Consider the following 15366-nt stretch of genomic DNA (forward strand, 5'->3'; position numbering starts at 1 on the left):
ATGGAGGCTGTCCCCATTACTTGATATGAGATCAGGGTAAGATTGTCATAAACCTCAGAGAGATGGACAACTGCCCAGTGAAGTTAAGTCGGGCAATCAGGGTGACCCTGCATGGAATCCCTACCAAAGCAAATCTGACAGGTCACATAATTTGAACAAATGGAGATCAAATGCGATAAAGTCCAACAAGCACAGGGGCTTTAGAGTCCTTATCACCCTGAATATCAGAAGGGATTCTCTCAAACTCCTGTTGTGGGCAATTTCCAAGAATTCCACCAGGATGATGGCAGGAAACTGGGAGAACTCCAGCGGCAATCCATCTCATCCAATTAGGGCCATACTGAAATTGGGGGTCAAAGTGAAAGCAGGGAAACTAAGCATCAAGCAATTATGGTCACGGTCTAAATAGAGGGCTGACCTCTAATTAGGAGAAATATAGTCAAGGTCACAGTTTCAGTTGGGCTCCGGAGCAACTGGGGGTCAGAATTATTAGGATCACCGCATGAAACAGGGTCACTGCAAGGACAGGATCACAATCTAATTGGGTGAGATTTTACCAGGAGGTATCATGATATGATCTGACCATTTTGATTCAGGCAATTGGCTGAACGCCCTTGTATCTAACTGTGTTTGTGTCATATCAGTAAACAGTGTGGGGCTAGTCTAAAGACAAAAAAAAAGGCATTGAAATGGCGCCCTCATCTTGCACCATAACAAGTCCAAACGAAATGAGACGCTGTGGTAACGGGTCTTACCTGGAGTAGCATGACAGCACTGTGCAAATGATGGTGTTGAAGACAGCGATGGTCACAAACCACTTGTGGAAGGGGGTGTTGATCCATCTGTCTGGCATGATGTAGGCTGCATACACAGTGGCAGAGCCTATGGGGAAAGAACAACACAGAAACCATCACACTTCTTTCAACGGCGCAACTAAGGATGAATTTCCTCAGAGTGTCTTGTCAGTGGCAGCCCCTGCTTGTGGGCGGTTCGGCCAGCTTCCTGCCAAATTTCCACCACAGTTAACACAGGGGCCATTGGAAAAGCTGTGAGGATATCGGCTTCCCGTGATCACAAGTTAGTTATACATTCAGTTAGAATCAATGGAGTCATTTGTACCTAGACTGTACAGGCTGAGAGCACCATAGTCAAAGTAGAAGCAAATGTGTCTGGCTCGGGTGGACATTGAGCTAAATGTATGGGCACAACTTGAGGTAAATGGGTAGATGCAACTTGACAGCATGTAAACAAGGAAAGGCCATGTGTAGGCTTCATTCCAAAAGTCCAGGGTGTAGGAGAGAGCCAGAAGGTTCCAGAGGAAATACCTGCAGGAGAGAAGGAGATAATTTTAATTTAGTTCAATTTATTAAAGTGAAATACAGACAGAAAAACAAATATTCATTCAATTTAGCTTTGCGTTTGCTTAACCCACTTACCATTTTACAACAGTAAATGCATTTCAAGTGTAATGGTGGTATAAAACTAAGAATGGGAGGTGCTGGAAATCAGAAACAAAAACAGAAAGTGCTGGAGAAACTCTGCAGGCCTGGCAGCACCTATAGAGAGAGAAACAGAGTTAATTTTTCAGCTCCAGTGACTTTTCATTAGAATGTTATTTTTAATTTATTTTAATGTAGCTAATTTTATTAATGATTAATAACTAATTAATTAATTTTAACTTATCATTCTGATGAAGAGTCACTGCTTCTGAAATGTTTACTCTTCTTTCTCTCCACCGATGCTGCCAGACTTGCTGAGTTTCTGCAGCAATTTCTATTTTTGTGTTACATTTCAAATGTGCTGAACTGGCATTTTGAGATGTCCTGATGTTGTTGAAGGATGTTTGTGATCTGCTTCCTGTCTCCTTTGACTATCCAGTAGTCTCTATCCTGTGTTGTAGAATCCTCATGAATTCTGCCTAACATGAGTCGGGGCATTGAGTGGCTGGACCGCACTCAAGGACATTCTACTTAGCTAGACTGTCTCTACTCAGAGTCTGCCACATCTCTGACTTTAACTTATCAAAGAGTGACTATTGTCTGATTCTCAATAAGTCATAGAGTCATGGAGATATACAGCATGGAAACAGACCCTTCAGTCCAACTTGAATATGCCGACCAAACATCCTAAATTAATCTAGTTCTATTTGCCAGCATTTGGCCCATATCCCTTTAAGGTCTTCCTGTTCACACACCCATGCTTTTATATGTTGTAATCACACCAACCTCCATCATTTCATCTAGCAGCCCATTTCATATATACACCATCCGCTATGTGAAAAAGTTGCCCCTTAGCTCCATTCTAAATCTTACCCCTCTCACTTTAAACCTATGACCTTTACTTTTAGACTCCCCTACCCAAGGGAAAAGACCTTGCCTATTTACCCTATCCATGCTCCTCATGATTTTAGAAACCCCTCAGCCTCCGAAGCTCCAGGGAAAACAGCGGCAGCCAATTCAGCCTCTTCCTATTGCTCAAATCCTCCAGTCCTGGCAATGTCCTTGTAAATCTTTTTCTAAATCCGTTCTAGTTTCACAACATCCTTCCTGTAGCAGGGATGATTCAGAACTGGCTCAAATGTAGAAGACGGAGGATGGAGGGTTGCTTTTCAGCCTGGAGGTCTGTGACCAGCGGTGTGCTACAAGGGTCGGTGCTGGGTCCACTGCTTTTTGTCATTTTCGTAAATGATTTTGATTTGTACATCGGAGGTATGGCCAGTAAGTTTGCAGATGACACTAAAATTGGACAGTGTAGTGGACAGTGAAGAAGGGTTACCTCAGAGTACAGTGGGATCTTGATCAGAATGGCCATGTGCCAAGGTGTGGCAGGTGGAGTTTAATTTAGATAAATCTGAGGTGCTGCATTTGGAAAGGCAAATCAGGGCAGGACTTATACACTCAATGGTGAGGTCCTGGGGAGTGTTGCTGAACAAAAAGACATTGGAGTCCAGATTCATAGTTCCTTGAAAGTGAAGTTGCAGGTAGATAGGATAGTGAAGAAAGGATTTTGTACACTTACCTTTATTGGTCAGTACATTGAGTGTAGGAGTTGGGAAGTCATGTTGCGGCTCTACAGGACATTGGTTCAGACACTTTTGGAATATTGCCTGTCATTCTGGTCTCCCTGCTATAGGAAGGATGTTGTGAAACTAGAAAGGGTGCAGAAAAAAGCCCTGTGAACTCTTTATTTACATTCGAAAGACTGAATACTGGTTAGAATCTCTGATACAACACATCTATTCCTTTCTTAATGTCTTGTAAGCATTTTCTCATTACACTGAAAGGGGTATTATAGAAATGTGAACTTTCATTTTCTTTCACTGAAAGAATTTTGGAATTGCTGCTTTATATTTGGCTTCTGTGGAAAAGAAAACTGATGAGAGTGTGTGGGGTGTGTAGACTGAAAATGCATGTGCAGTGTCCCCAGAGGAGACATGTTGAACGCAAGCAGCAACAAATTGTAAGATCACTATAATTGCTGGACTATCAATGATTTTCTTCTGTTTAAGTACCAGAGTATATGTTGACAGGTGGTCCCTTATTGAAATGTTTACACTTTTCAGAATCCAATTGTAGCTTTTTCTACAGAAAGGGCTAGAGAAACTGAGCAGATCTGGCAGTGTCTGTGGAGAGAGAAACAGATAATAGGATAGAAATTACATGCTCCCGTAGAGAAAAGTTTTCAGTGTCCCAGCAGACTTCCATTATACTGGGACTTGGGGGGGGAGTCCAAAATTGGTTGCTCTCCCACTGTACGTAAATAAATAATTAAGAATCAGCCAAGCTTGTTCAAATTATCGTAGTGCTGTAATTGTGGGTTCACGTGGGCGAGCTGCTTTATAACAGAAATCCATGAAACAGCAAGCAGGAATGGAGGGGGTACCATCTAATCTTATGAAAACAGAACTGCATCAACACTTAGCCTTTGTTTTCTCTGTGTGCCAACTATCTGTAAATAACTTATTTGCTGTCAATCTTTTATGGGAATTCAAAGATAAAATCATGTGAGTTTTCTGCAGTGAATTCTCTGGCTGGAGAAACAGTGGCCATCCCTGGGGAAATATCAGCTGTGGCTACAGGATTAAGTAAATGTTTATTCTGCTGAAATTCATTCACAATTTATTTATGTTTTAATAGAGCAGAATCCAGAACTATTCACTAAATGAACACAGAATGGAGAATGGGCAGAAAGGATTTACACACGGAATGCCAAGACTTATAAACATCAGGCAAGCTGGAAAAGACAATACCTCTTCTCCCAAGAAAAGAGAAGATTGAAAGGTGGCCTGATCACGATTTTTAAAACGATTACGAGGTTTGATGGGGCAGATGTAGAGGAAGTGTTTAAATTTGCCTGCAGCACGTACATGTTGGAGCTACTAAACATTAGATAGTCACTGATAAATTCACAAAGGAATTCAGTAGAAACCTCTTCATCCAAGGAGTGGTTAGAACATGGGACTTGCTTCTACACTGAGTAGCGACGGTGAATTTAAGGAGCAGATGCTTGAAGGTGAAAGGAACAGGCGAATATGTTGATAGAGATACATGAAGTAAAGGAAGTGTGCAGAGTATAAACAAGGATAGAGGTCAGGAAATGCAGGAGAAACTCTGGCAGTATCTGTGCCGACAGGAAAGGAGACAAGTATTAATTCTGTTATTTTCAGTGCAGATGCAGCCAGAGTTTCTCCAGTGATTTCTGCTTTTATTTTAGAATTTTATTAGTATGGTGTAGGTCAGTTGGGATACATTCTATGTGTATCGACAAATCTCTGTTTATAAAAGCTTGCTCTGTAATGGTAGTTTACAGATGGACAGTATTTGTGCCCTATTTATTCTTCCTGCATGAGTTGTCCCCAAATTATTTACAGTAAAGAAGATTCCATGCTGTCTGTTGACAGATTGCTTTCTAACAAGCGGCACGGTGGCTCAGTGGTTAGCACTGCAGCCTCACAGCACCAGGGACCCAGGTTCGATTCCAGCCTCGGGCGACGGTCTGTGTGGAGTTAGCACATTCTCCCCGTGTCTGTGTGGGTTTCCTCTGGGTGCTCTGGTTTCCTCCCACAGTCCAAAGATGTGCAGGCTAGGTGGATCGACCGTGCTAAATTGCCTGTAGCATTCAGGGGTGTGTAGGTTATAGGGGGATGAGTCTGGGAGGAATGTATCAAGGGGCGGTAGGGACTTGTTGGGCCGAAGGGCCTGTTTCCACACTGTAGGGAATCTAACCTAAATTGACTGTCTCCAAAAGCAGCTGCACCCTTCAACCTGCTTGAAACCACTTGTAGGATTATTCAGGGACTACTGTAAGGCTAACCTGACACCCTCTCTACAAACAGTACTTTTCTTCCTAATGGAGAACCTCAACGGGGGAAAGGTATTCGGTTTTTTTTCCTGGAGCTTATTTTCGAGCAAGAAACCGTGGTTGCATCTCCCTGAGCCCCAAAGCCTTTGATTCTTCGATCTTGCAAATTCCCTGTGTGATCATGTGTGAGCCAGATTACATTTAACAAAGATGATTGTGGAGCCCTTAGGCGCTGAAGTCTTCAGAGTCTTTTATTGTTAATGTAGATTAACACAGCACAAGCATTTTGCAGCATTTTCCCGCCACTCATTGTGGTCAGAGCCCAGACTGCAATATCCTGTATGTGATGTTAACACAATAGTGTAAGACATTTACTAAGTGACTCTGAGCAGCCATTAACCTTGGTGTATAATGCATGCTATTGCCAAGGGGATAATTAGCAAGACATTTATTGCCTGCATTTACCTGCTTGCTGGCTGATACCATACACTCAGGAAAATTTCTGGCTCCCTTCTGCGTTGCACCAACATGATTGTATGGTGAAATAATTGAAAGCAAATTGATGTCAGAGGATGTACTGCAAAGTGAAACCTGAAGACCAACTCACGATAAGAAAGGCCTGATTTAATTTGAAGATAATAAAATGTGAGGCTGGATGAACATAGCAGGCCAAGCAGCATCTCAGGAGCACAAAAGCTGACATTTCGGGCCTAGACCCTTCATCAGAGAGGGGGATGGGGAGAGGGAACTGGAATAAATAGGGAGAGAGGGGGAGGCGGACTGAAGATGGAGAGTAAAGAAGATAGGTGGAGAGAGTATAGGTGGGGAGGTAGGGAGGGGATAGGTCAGTCCAGGGAAGACGGACAGGTCAAGGAGGTGGGATGAGGTTAGTAGGTAGATGGGGGTGCGGCTTGGGGTGGGAGGAAGGGATGGGTGAGAGGAAGAACCGGTTAGGGAGGCAGAGACAGGTTGGACTGGTTTTGGGATGCAGTGGTGGCGGGGGGGGGGGGGGGGGGGGGGTGGGGGGGGGGGCAGGGAAGAGCTGGGCTGGTTGTGTGGTGCAGTGGGGGGAGGGGACGAACTAGGCTGGTTTAGGGATGCAGTTGGGGAAGGGGAGATTTTGAAACTGGTGAAGTCCACATTGATACCATTAGGCTGCAGGGTTCTTGCAGTGACCTCATCACCTGAGGGGACCTCCCACCCACAGCCTCCAACCTCATTGTTCCCCAACCCCTCACAGCCCGTTTCTATCTCCTTCCCAAAATCCACAAACCTGCCTGCCCTGGTCGACCCATCGTCTCAGCCTGCTCCTGCCCCACCAAACTCATCTCCACCTGTCTGGACTCCATTTTCTCCCCTTTGGTCCAGGAACTCCCCACCTACGTCCGTGACACCACCCACGCCCTCCACCTCCTCCAGGACTTCCAATTCCCTGGCCCCCAACACCTCATCTTCACCATGGACGTCCAGACCCTATACACCTGCATTCCACATGCAGATGGCCTCAAGGCCCTCCGCTTCTTCCTGTCCCGCAGGCCCGACCAGTCCCCCTCCACCGACACCCTCATCCGCCTAGCTGAACTCGTCCTCACCCTCAACAAATTCTCTTTTAACTCCTCCCACTTCCTACAGACTGAGGGGGTGGCCATGGGCACCCGCATGGGCCCCAGCTATGCCTGCCTCTTTGTAGGTTACGTGGAACAGTCCCTCTTCCGCACCTACACAGGCCCCAAACCCCACCTCTTCCTCCGGTACATTAATGACTGTATCGGCGCCGCCTCTTGCTCCCCAGAGGAGCTCGAACAGTTCATCTACTTCACCAACACCTTCCACCCCAACCTTCAGTTCACCTGGGCCATCTCCAGCACATCCCTCACCTTCCTGGACCTCTCAGTCTCCATCTCAGGCAACCAGCTTGTAACTGATGTCCATTTCAAGCCCACCGACTCCCACAGCTACCTAGAATACACCTCCTCCCACCCACCTTCCTGCAAAAATTCCATCCCCTATTCCCAATTCCTCCGCCTCCGCCGCATCTGCTCCCACGATAAGACATTCCACTCCCGCACATCCCAGATGTCCAAGTTCTTCAAGGACCGCAACTTTCCCCCCACAGTGATTGAGAATGCCCTTGACCGCGTCTCCTGTATTTCCCGCAACACATCCCTCACACCACACCCCCGCCACAACCGCCCAAAGAGGATCCCCCTCGTTCTCACACACCACCCCACCAACCTCCGGATACAACGCATCATCCTCCGACACTTCCGCCATTTACAATCCGACCCCACCACCCAAGACATTTTTCCATCCCCACCCCTGTCTGCTTTCCGGAGAGACCACTCTCTCTGTGACTCCCTTGTTCGCTCCACACTGCCCTCCAACCCCACCACACCCGGCACCTTCCCCTGCAACCGCAGGAAATGCTACACTTGCCCCCACACCTCCTCCCTCACCCCTATCCCAGGCCCCAAGATGACATTCCACATTAAGCAGAGGTTCACCTGCACATCTGCCAATGTGGTATATTGCATCCACTGTACCCGGTGTGGCTACCTCTACATTGGGGAAACCAAGCGGAGGCTTGGGGACCGCTATGCAGAACACCTCCGCTCAGTTCGCAACAAACAACTGCACCTCCCAGTCGCAAACCATTTCCACTCCCCCTCCCATTCTCTAGAGGACATGTCCATCATGGGCCTCCTGCAGTGCCACAATGATGCCACCCGAAGGTTGCAGGAACAGCAACTCATATTCCGCCTGGGAACCCTGCAGCCTAATGGTATCAATGTGGACTTCACCAGTTTCAAAATTTCCCCTTCCGCAACTGCATCCCTAAACCAGCCCAGCTCTTCCCCCGCTACCCACTGCATCCCAAAACCAGTCCAACCTGTCTCTGCCTCCCTAACCTGTTCTTCCTCTCACCCATCCCTTCCTCCCACCCTTAGCCGCACCCCCATCTACCTACTAACCTCATCCCACCTCCTTGACCTGTCCGTCTTCCCTGGACTGACCTATCCCCTCCCCACCTATCTTCTTTACTCTCCATCTTCGGTCCGCCTCCCCCTCTCTCCCTATTTATTCCAGAACCCTCACCCCATCCCCCTCTCTGATGAAGGGTCTAGGCCCGAAACGTCAGCTTTTGTGCTCCTGAGATGCTGCTTGGCCTGCTGTGTTCATCCAGCCTCACATTTTATTATCTTGGAATTCTCCAGCATCTGCAGTTCCCATTATCCCTGATTTAATTTGAACTGTTTTCTGGTTGAATATGGTACAGATGAAAGCAATTGTATAGCAATTGCCTCCCATAGCCATGTGACCTTTCCAGCTGGTGATCCCTGACAGACATCAACACAGACCTAATCCAGTACTAAAGCTGACCCAGCCCACAAGGAAGAACGTGCATTTATATAGTGCCTGTCAGACCTCAGGATGTCTACAAAAACTTCAGGTCAATGAATGGTGGTGCTGGCTCGAAGGGCCAAATGGCCTACTCCAGCACCTATTGTCTATTGACATACAGTGGGAAATGGAGCAATCTTCACACAGCAAGATGTCACAAATAGCAAAGGGATATATGACCAGCACATCAGCTTAATTTGGCTGTTGTTTGAGGGGTGAATGCTGTTTGAGACAGCAGGAAGAAAAAAAATCCATTGCTTTTCCTCAGAATAGTTCCCAACACAGATGCCCCTTCCAACTGATCTCTATGGATGGTGTTGCTTTATATATACTTTAAACTAATGCTGTCACTAGCACATTGATTTTTGATTTGATTTTGATTTTATCATCCCATTTACCAAAATACAGTGAAAAGCTTTGTTTACGAGCAGCACAGGCAGATCACAGCAAAAAAAGGATGTATAAATCAAAAAGACTTAGAGGCATGCAGGTTACTTTATTTGAGGTAGAGTCCATTCAACAGGCTGATAACAGTTGGAAAGAAGCTGTTCCTGAATCTGGTTGTGCGTGTGTTCAGGCTTCTGTACCTTCAGCCTGACAGAGATATTGATCTGGAGTATTTTGGACTGTGGGTGCCTGCACATGAACTGTCCATGAGGTTACTTAATCCCTATGTTTAAGTATGGCTCTTGAATTCCTTAAGTACTGTAACATTCCTTTATTTACATTGGCATGTGGTAGGTTCATAGAATCCCACAAATGGAAGCAGGCCATTCAGCCCATTGATTCCACACCAACGCTCCAAGAGCATTTTACCCAGATCCACACTGCACCCCCCCCCACTCTATCCGTGTTATCCCGCATTTCCCATGGCTAATATCAAGTGAAGTTGTCCAATATTGTGTCTAAGACCTCCCTCAGCACACGTTCATTACAGACTGGTGACTCCTGTCTTCCTGATTAGAATCATGTGATTAGTCATATCCTTGTGATTTATATGAATCACATTATACTACAATGTTTAGAATCAGGAAATCCAGGAGAAATTTCCACTTCCCTAACCCAGGCTTGTAACTCTGTCTCCATGCCAACAAACCAAACGAATTTTGCTTCTGTGCAACAAATGCTGGTAACTCAGTATGTCATGTGAGTGCGAGCAGGAGATTTATTTCTTACTGGATTTTTAACAAAAGTGACCTCTTCCTTTCTCCCATCCATACAAGCATTGCTTTATCATCTCCTCAATTAAAACAATGTCTAAAATGAAATGATTTGAAACCCGGCATTGGCTCAAACCCCAGCAGACACCAGGAAAGAAATTACAGTTAAGATTGTCCTGTGCAAACAAGGCACTAAGTTGTTGTTCCAATCGGTGCTGTTATCCTGCTAAGGGTAAATACATTGGAACTTGCTTTAAAATAACACGAACTGAAGTTTAGAACAAAAGGGTTCATAACGTATCAGCACTGGCCGAAAATCCTCTCATTAGCAACAATACTCAAAGGTGGATGGTTTGAGAAATGAGAAGACATTCCCAGTAGTTCTCAGTTACAGTGGGGTTTGTTGAGGTCCAAGGGGTACCACTCACTCTGAGAAACAGAATAAGTGTGACTTGAGTAGCAAGGGCCCAAGTGCTGGGAAAAATGGGATTAAAATAGATGGATGCTTGATGACTAGCACAGACATGATGGACCAAAGGGCCTCTTTCCATGCTGTATAGCTGTGGCAGTTTCTGGCAAAGCAGGCACTTATTTCCCATCCCCAACTCCAAATCCCACTCGAAAGACTTGAGCATATACCCCAGGCTGACACTACAGTGCAGTACTGAAGGAGTGCTGCAATGTCAGTGATGCTGACTGTTGGACAAAATGTTAAATCAAAGTTCCATCTGCCCCCTCATTTAGGCATAAAAGATCCCATTGCACTGCTTCAAGGAAGAGAAGGCAAGGTCTCCCTGGTGTTCAGGCAAATCTTTACCCCTCAACCAATATCACAAAAATACTAGCTGGCTGTGTGAAATTTTCATGTTGTGACTCCTACATTGCAACAGTAAATTTTATTTCATTTTAATGATTAAGTGTTATTTCAAAAATATGTAATTAGCCATATGCATTTGGGCAAAAGCAGGATACTGCAGATGCTGGAGATCTGAAAGAATAATTAAAACACAGAAAGTGCTGGAGAAATGCAGCCAGTTGACAGCATCTGCAGAGAGACAAATAATGTTTCAAGTCTGGTCTGACCCTTCTTTGGAAGTTGTCCTGTGGTAGGCTAAGGTACTATGTGAATGCAAGTCTTTTGTGAACATGCTGTGAAAGACTAAATTATGATATTCACTATGTGACCACTCCCACAACTTTGCTGATGCATTATAAACAGAACATTGTAATACTATAAATAATTTGATACTGGCTGCCAAATATTGAAATAAATTGTTCCAGTTTGCAACTCGAACATCTGTTCACATTCTTTGTCCCATCTCCCCTTAAGATTAATTTAAAAAATGGAAAGTAAGATGGATCAAAGTAAAAAGGAACAAATATTCCATCAGGGTCTCAAAAGAGAACACCTCATTATTCTGAAAAAGGTCATGAGCCTTTCTCACAAAGCATTCGTTGACATTTTTCTTAGCACAGATGATGCCTGACGTGCTGAGCTTCCCCATCACCTTCTATTTTTTGTTTCAGATTTCCGGCATCTGCAGTATTCTACTTCTAAACCAATTCATTACCAGCTACCATTTAACAAATTAATCTTTAGGTAGGTAATCTATCTTAATGTAAATAATTGTAACCTCTGGTGAGACTAAATCCTTGTGTTTGCTCCTGGCTGTACTCTATTTATAAAATAAATGGAGATAATCTCACAAGCATTAACCCTGTGACAAATACACAATTCTTTAGAGAAGGATGTCCTTGAGAGTGGGAGATTTCCCTTTTTTGCCACGAGATGTGGACATGGCTACCTGGACCAGCATTTACTACCCTTCTGTAATTGCCCATTGAGAAGGTGGTGGTGAGCTGCCATTTTGAACCTCTGCAGTCCATTTGATGTAGCATGCTGCTAGAAAGGGAGTTGCAGAATTTTGACCCAATGACACCAAAGGAATGTTGATGCATTTCCAAATCAGGATGGTGAGTGGCTCGGAGGGAAAATTGCCAGGAGTGGTGATGTTCCAATGTATCTGCTACCCTGGTCCTTCTAGATGGAAGCGGTCGTGGAGTTTAGAAAGGTCTGTTTAGGGAGCCTTGGTGAATCGCTGCAGTTATCTTGTAGTTAGTCACAGTGCTACCAATGCATGTCGGTGGTGGTGGGAGTGAATGTTGAAGGTGGTGGATGAGGTGCTGAATAAGGAGGGTTGTTTTGTCCTGGATGATGCATTGACAGCTTGGAGTTGCACTCATCCAGGCAAGTGGGGAGTATTCCATCACACTCCTGACTTGTGCCTTGTAGATGGTGAATAGGCTTTGAGGTGTCAGGAGGTGAGGTACTTGCTGCAGTATTCTTAGTCTCTGACCATTCTTGTAGCCACTGTAATTAGATGACAGGCCCAGTTCAATTTCTGATCAATAGAAATATTGACAATGGGGATCGCAGTGGCGTTAATTCTATTGAAGGCCAACAAGTGAGGGTCAGATTCTCTCCTGTTGGATGTACTTACTACCAAACATTGGTGAAAATGTTAATTTGCATCTTCCAATGGAAGTGTGGATGTTACCATGTCTTACAGTACTGAGGGAGCGCGGCACTGAGGGAGCGCGGCACTGAGGTCTTAAAGAAGAATTTGAGGGGTTGTTATTTGAAAACAAAGTTTACCTGGTGTGATTGCCAACATTCACCCTTTAAACCAACACCAGTGAAGCAGGGTGACTGGTCACAGTCCATTGCCATTAAAGGGCCTTACTGTGTCTAAATGGATTCCAACATTTGCCTACAAAATAATACTGGTTTCACCAGCATGGTGTAAAGTGGGATATAAATATATGCCCACTCTGTGTTGCTCAAGTGTCATATTCAGTGAGCACTTACCAGGTTGGCAGGAAGTGGGTCCAGATATTCACAGTCTCATTTGTCAATTGGAAAAGGCTGAACAGACAGTCAGTTGCTGTGCTCCTTGGATGGCGATATCCAAAGATGATGCTGTGTTCATGGAATACCTATTGCAGGTAATTAAAGCAGATCAGTAGGTGCCTTACTCTCTGACTGAATTGCCTGAAATGAAGTGTCAGCATTTGCTGGGCTTTGACAGTTTTCAGACGGAAATCATCCTCTGACTGCTAAATTCAGCGCCCCTGCAGACCAGTGAAGGTTAAAAGTAGACAAATTACATAACACAGTCCAAGCCAGGCAAGCGATAGATCCTACCTCAGGCACCAAATCCATCAATTAGCAATGCCCTGCTCATGATGTTCAGCTGGACACTACCACTTGGTGTAAGTAACAGCATTTGCTGGTCCATGAGGAATTCCGGAAATATACAGCTCCAATATGTTCATATTGTCAACCTTCAACAAGATTCAATCAGGAGTGGTTTCATACAAAATGCTGCCACATACGAAGGTCCTACCTTTTATCAATGAACACAAAATCCATGGACAGGAGAAAATTGCATCAATCCAACCCTCATACACCGTGATGGCTCAGGCAGGTTTTATTAATTCTTGGGATGTGAGCTTTGCTGACTTGGCTAAGATTTATTACCCATCACTAATTGCCCTTGATAAGGTGACGTTGTGCTGGCACCTTGAACACCCACAGTCTAGGTGCTATTAAGGGGAGAGTTAAATGATTTTGTCCCAACAACACTGAAGAAAGTTGTATCGTTCCAAGTCAGGATGGTGTGTGAGACTTGGATGGGAACTGGCAGGTTGTGGTGTCCCATGGGCCCTTGACATTCCAGATGGTAGAAGTCATAGACATGGCAGGTGCTTTCAAAGGAGCATCAGTACATTGCTAGGGTAGATGGTAAACACTGGTGCTACTGTGTGCCAGTTGAGAAGGGAATCAGTGTTTGAAGTGTTAGGTGAGGTGTCGGTTAAGTGGGCTGCTCTGCCCTGGATGGTGCCAAACTTCATGAGCGTTGTTGGAGCTGTAATCATCAAGGAAGTTGAGGAGTATTCCAGTTCACTCCTGACTTGAGTCTTTTAGATGCTGGACAAGGCTGTGGGGGCCAGGAGTGAATTACTTACTGCCAATTACATGGAGCGTGAGAAGGTTAAATCCAGTACCTGTGTCCTGTGCTTAAACAAAGGGGACTATGATGGGATGAGGGAGGAGTTAGCTAAGGTAGAATGGGAGCAAAAACTTTATGGTGGGTCAATTGAGGAACAGTGGAGCACTTTCAAAACAATTTTTCACAGTGCTCAGCAGAAGTATATTCCAGTGATAAGGAACAACTGTAGGAAAAGAGAACCCAGCCATGGATGTCGAAGGAAAATATCAGATTGAAAAAAAACACACACATACACAAATTGAAAGAGTAGTGGGAAACTAGTAGACTGGGAAATCTTTAAAGGCCAACAGAAAGCCACAAAACAGTTATAAAGAAAAGTAAGATAGATTATGAGAGTAAACTAGCTCAGAATATAAAAACAGGCAGCAAAAGTTTCCATGAATATGTAAATCATAAAAGAGTGGCCAAGGTAAACATTGGTCCTTTAGAGGATGAGAAGGCCAAATTAATGACTGGGAGTGAGGAAATGGTCGAGATATTAAACAGTTATTTTAGAACATAGAACATAGAACAGTACAGCACAGAGCAGGCCCTTCAGCCTACAATGTTGTGCCGACTATTGATCCTCATGTATGCACCCTCAAATTTCTGTGACCACATGCATATCCAGCAGTCTCTTAAATGTCCCCAATGACCTTGCTTCCACAACTGCTGCTGGCAACGCATTCCATGCTCACTCAACTCTGTGTAAAGAACCCGCCTCTGACATCCCCTCTATACTTTCTTCCAACCAGCTTAAAACTATGACCCCTCGTGCTAGCCATTTCTGCCCTGGGAAATAGACTCTGGCTATCAACTCTATCTATGCCTCTCATTATCTTGTATACCTCAATTAGGTCCCCTCTCCTCCTCCTTTTCTCCAATGAAAGAGACTGAGCTCAGTCAACCTCTCTTCATAAGATAAGCCCTCCAGTCCAGGCAGCATCCTGGTAAACCTCCTCTGAACCCTCTCCAAAGCATCCACATCTTTCCTATAATAGGGCGACCAGAACTGGACACAGTATTCCAAGTGCGGTCTAACCAAAGTTTTATAGAGCTGTAACAAGATCTCACGACTCTTAAACTCAATTCCCCTGTTAATGAAAGCCAAAACACCATATGCTTTCTTAACAACCCTGTCCACTTGGGTGGCCATTTTAAGGGATCTATGTATCTGCACACCAATTTTGTGTCGGTCTTCACTGTGGAAGACACAATTAACATGCCGAAAACTAATGGCAAGAAGGTTATAGCAGGTGAGGGCCTAGAAACTATCATCACTCAGGAGGCAGTGCTGGGCAAACTAATGGGGTTAAAGGCAGACAAGTCTCCTGGCCCTGATGAAAAGCATCCCAGTGTTCTAAAAGAGGTGATGGGGGAAATAGCAAATGCACTAGTAATTATTTACCAAAATTCACTGGACTCTGGGGTGGTACAGATTGGAAAACAGC

General features: G+C 44.8%; 1 protein-coding gene across 2 annotated transcripts in view; it reads right to left on the reverse strand.

Annotated features, from left to right (window-relative positions):
* paqr5b (progestin and adipoQ receptor family member Vb) overlaps positions 1 to 15366 on the reverse strand; it is a 102817-nt gene that overhangs the window by 27123 nt on the left and 60328 nt on the right. For both annotated transcript variants that reach the window (XM_048563106.2, XM_048563105.2), the window contains exons 3-5: positions 12733 to 12860; positions 1120 to 1325; positions 756 to 882 (exon numbers count right to left, since the gene is read on the reverse strand). In XM_048563106.2, coding sequence (XP_048419063.1) covers positions 756 to 882; positions 1120 to 1325; positions 12733 to 12860 — 461 coding nt within the window. The remainder of the gene's footprint in view (positions 1 to 755; positions 883 to 1119; positions 1326 to 12732; positions 12861 to 15366) is intronic.

This window comes from Stegostoma tigrinum, chromosome 33 (genome assembly GCF_030684315.1).
Source record: "Stegostoma tigrinum isolate sSteTig4 chromosome 33, sSteTig4.hap1, whole genome shotgun sequence".
Classification (NCBI taxonomy): domain Eukaryota; kingdom Metazoa; phylum Chordata; class Chondrichthyes; order Orectolobiformes; family Stegostomatidae; genus Stegostoma; species Stegostoma tigrinum.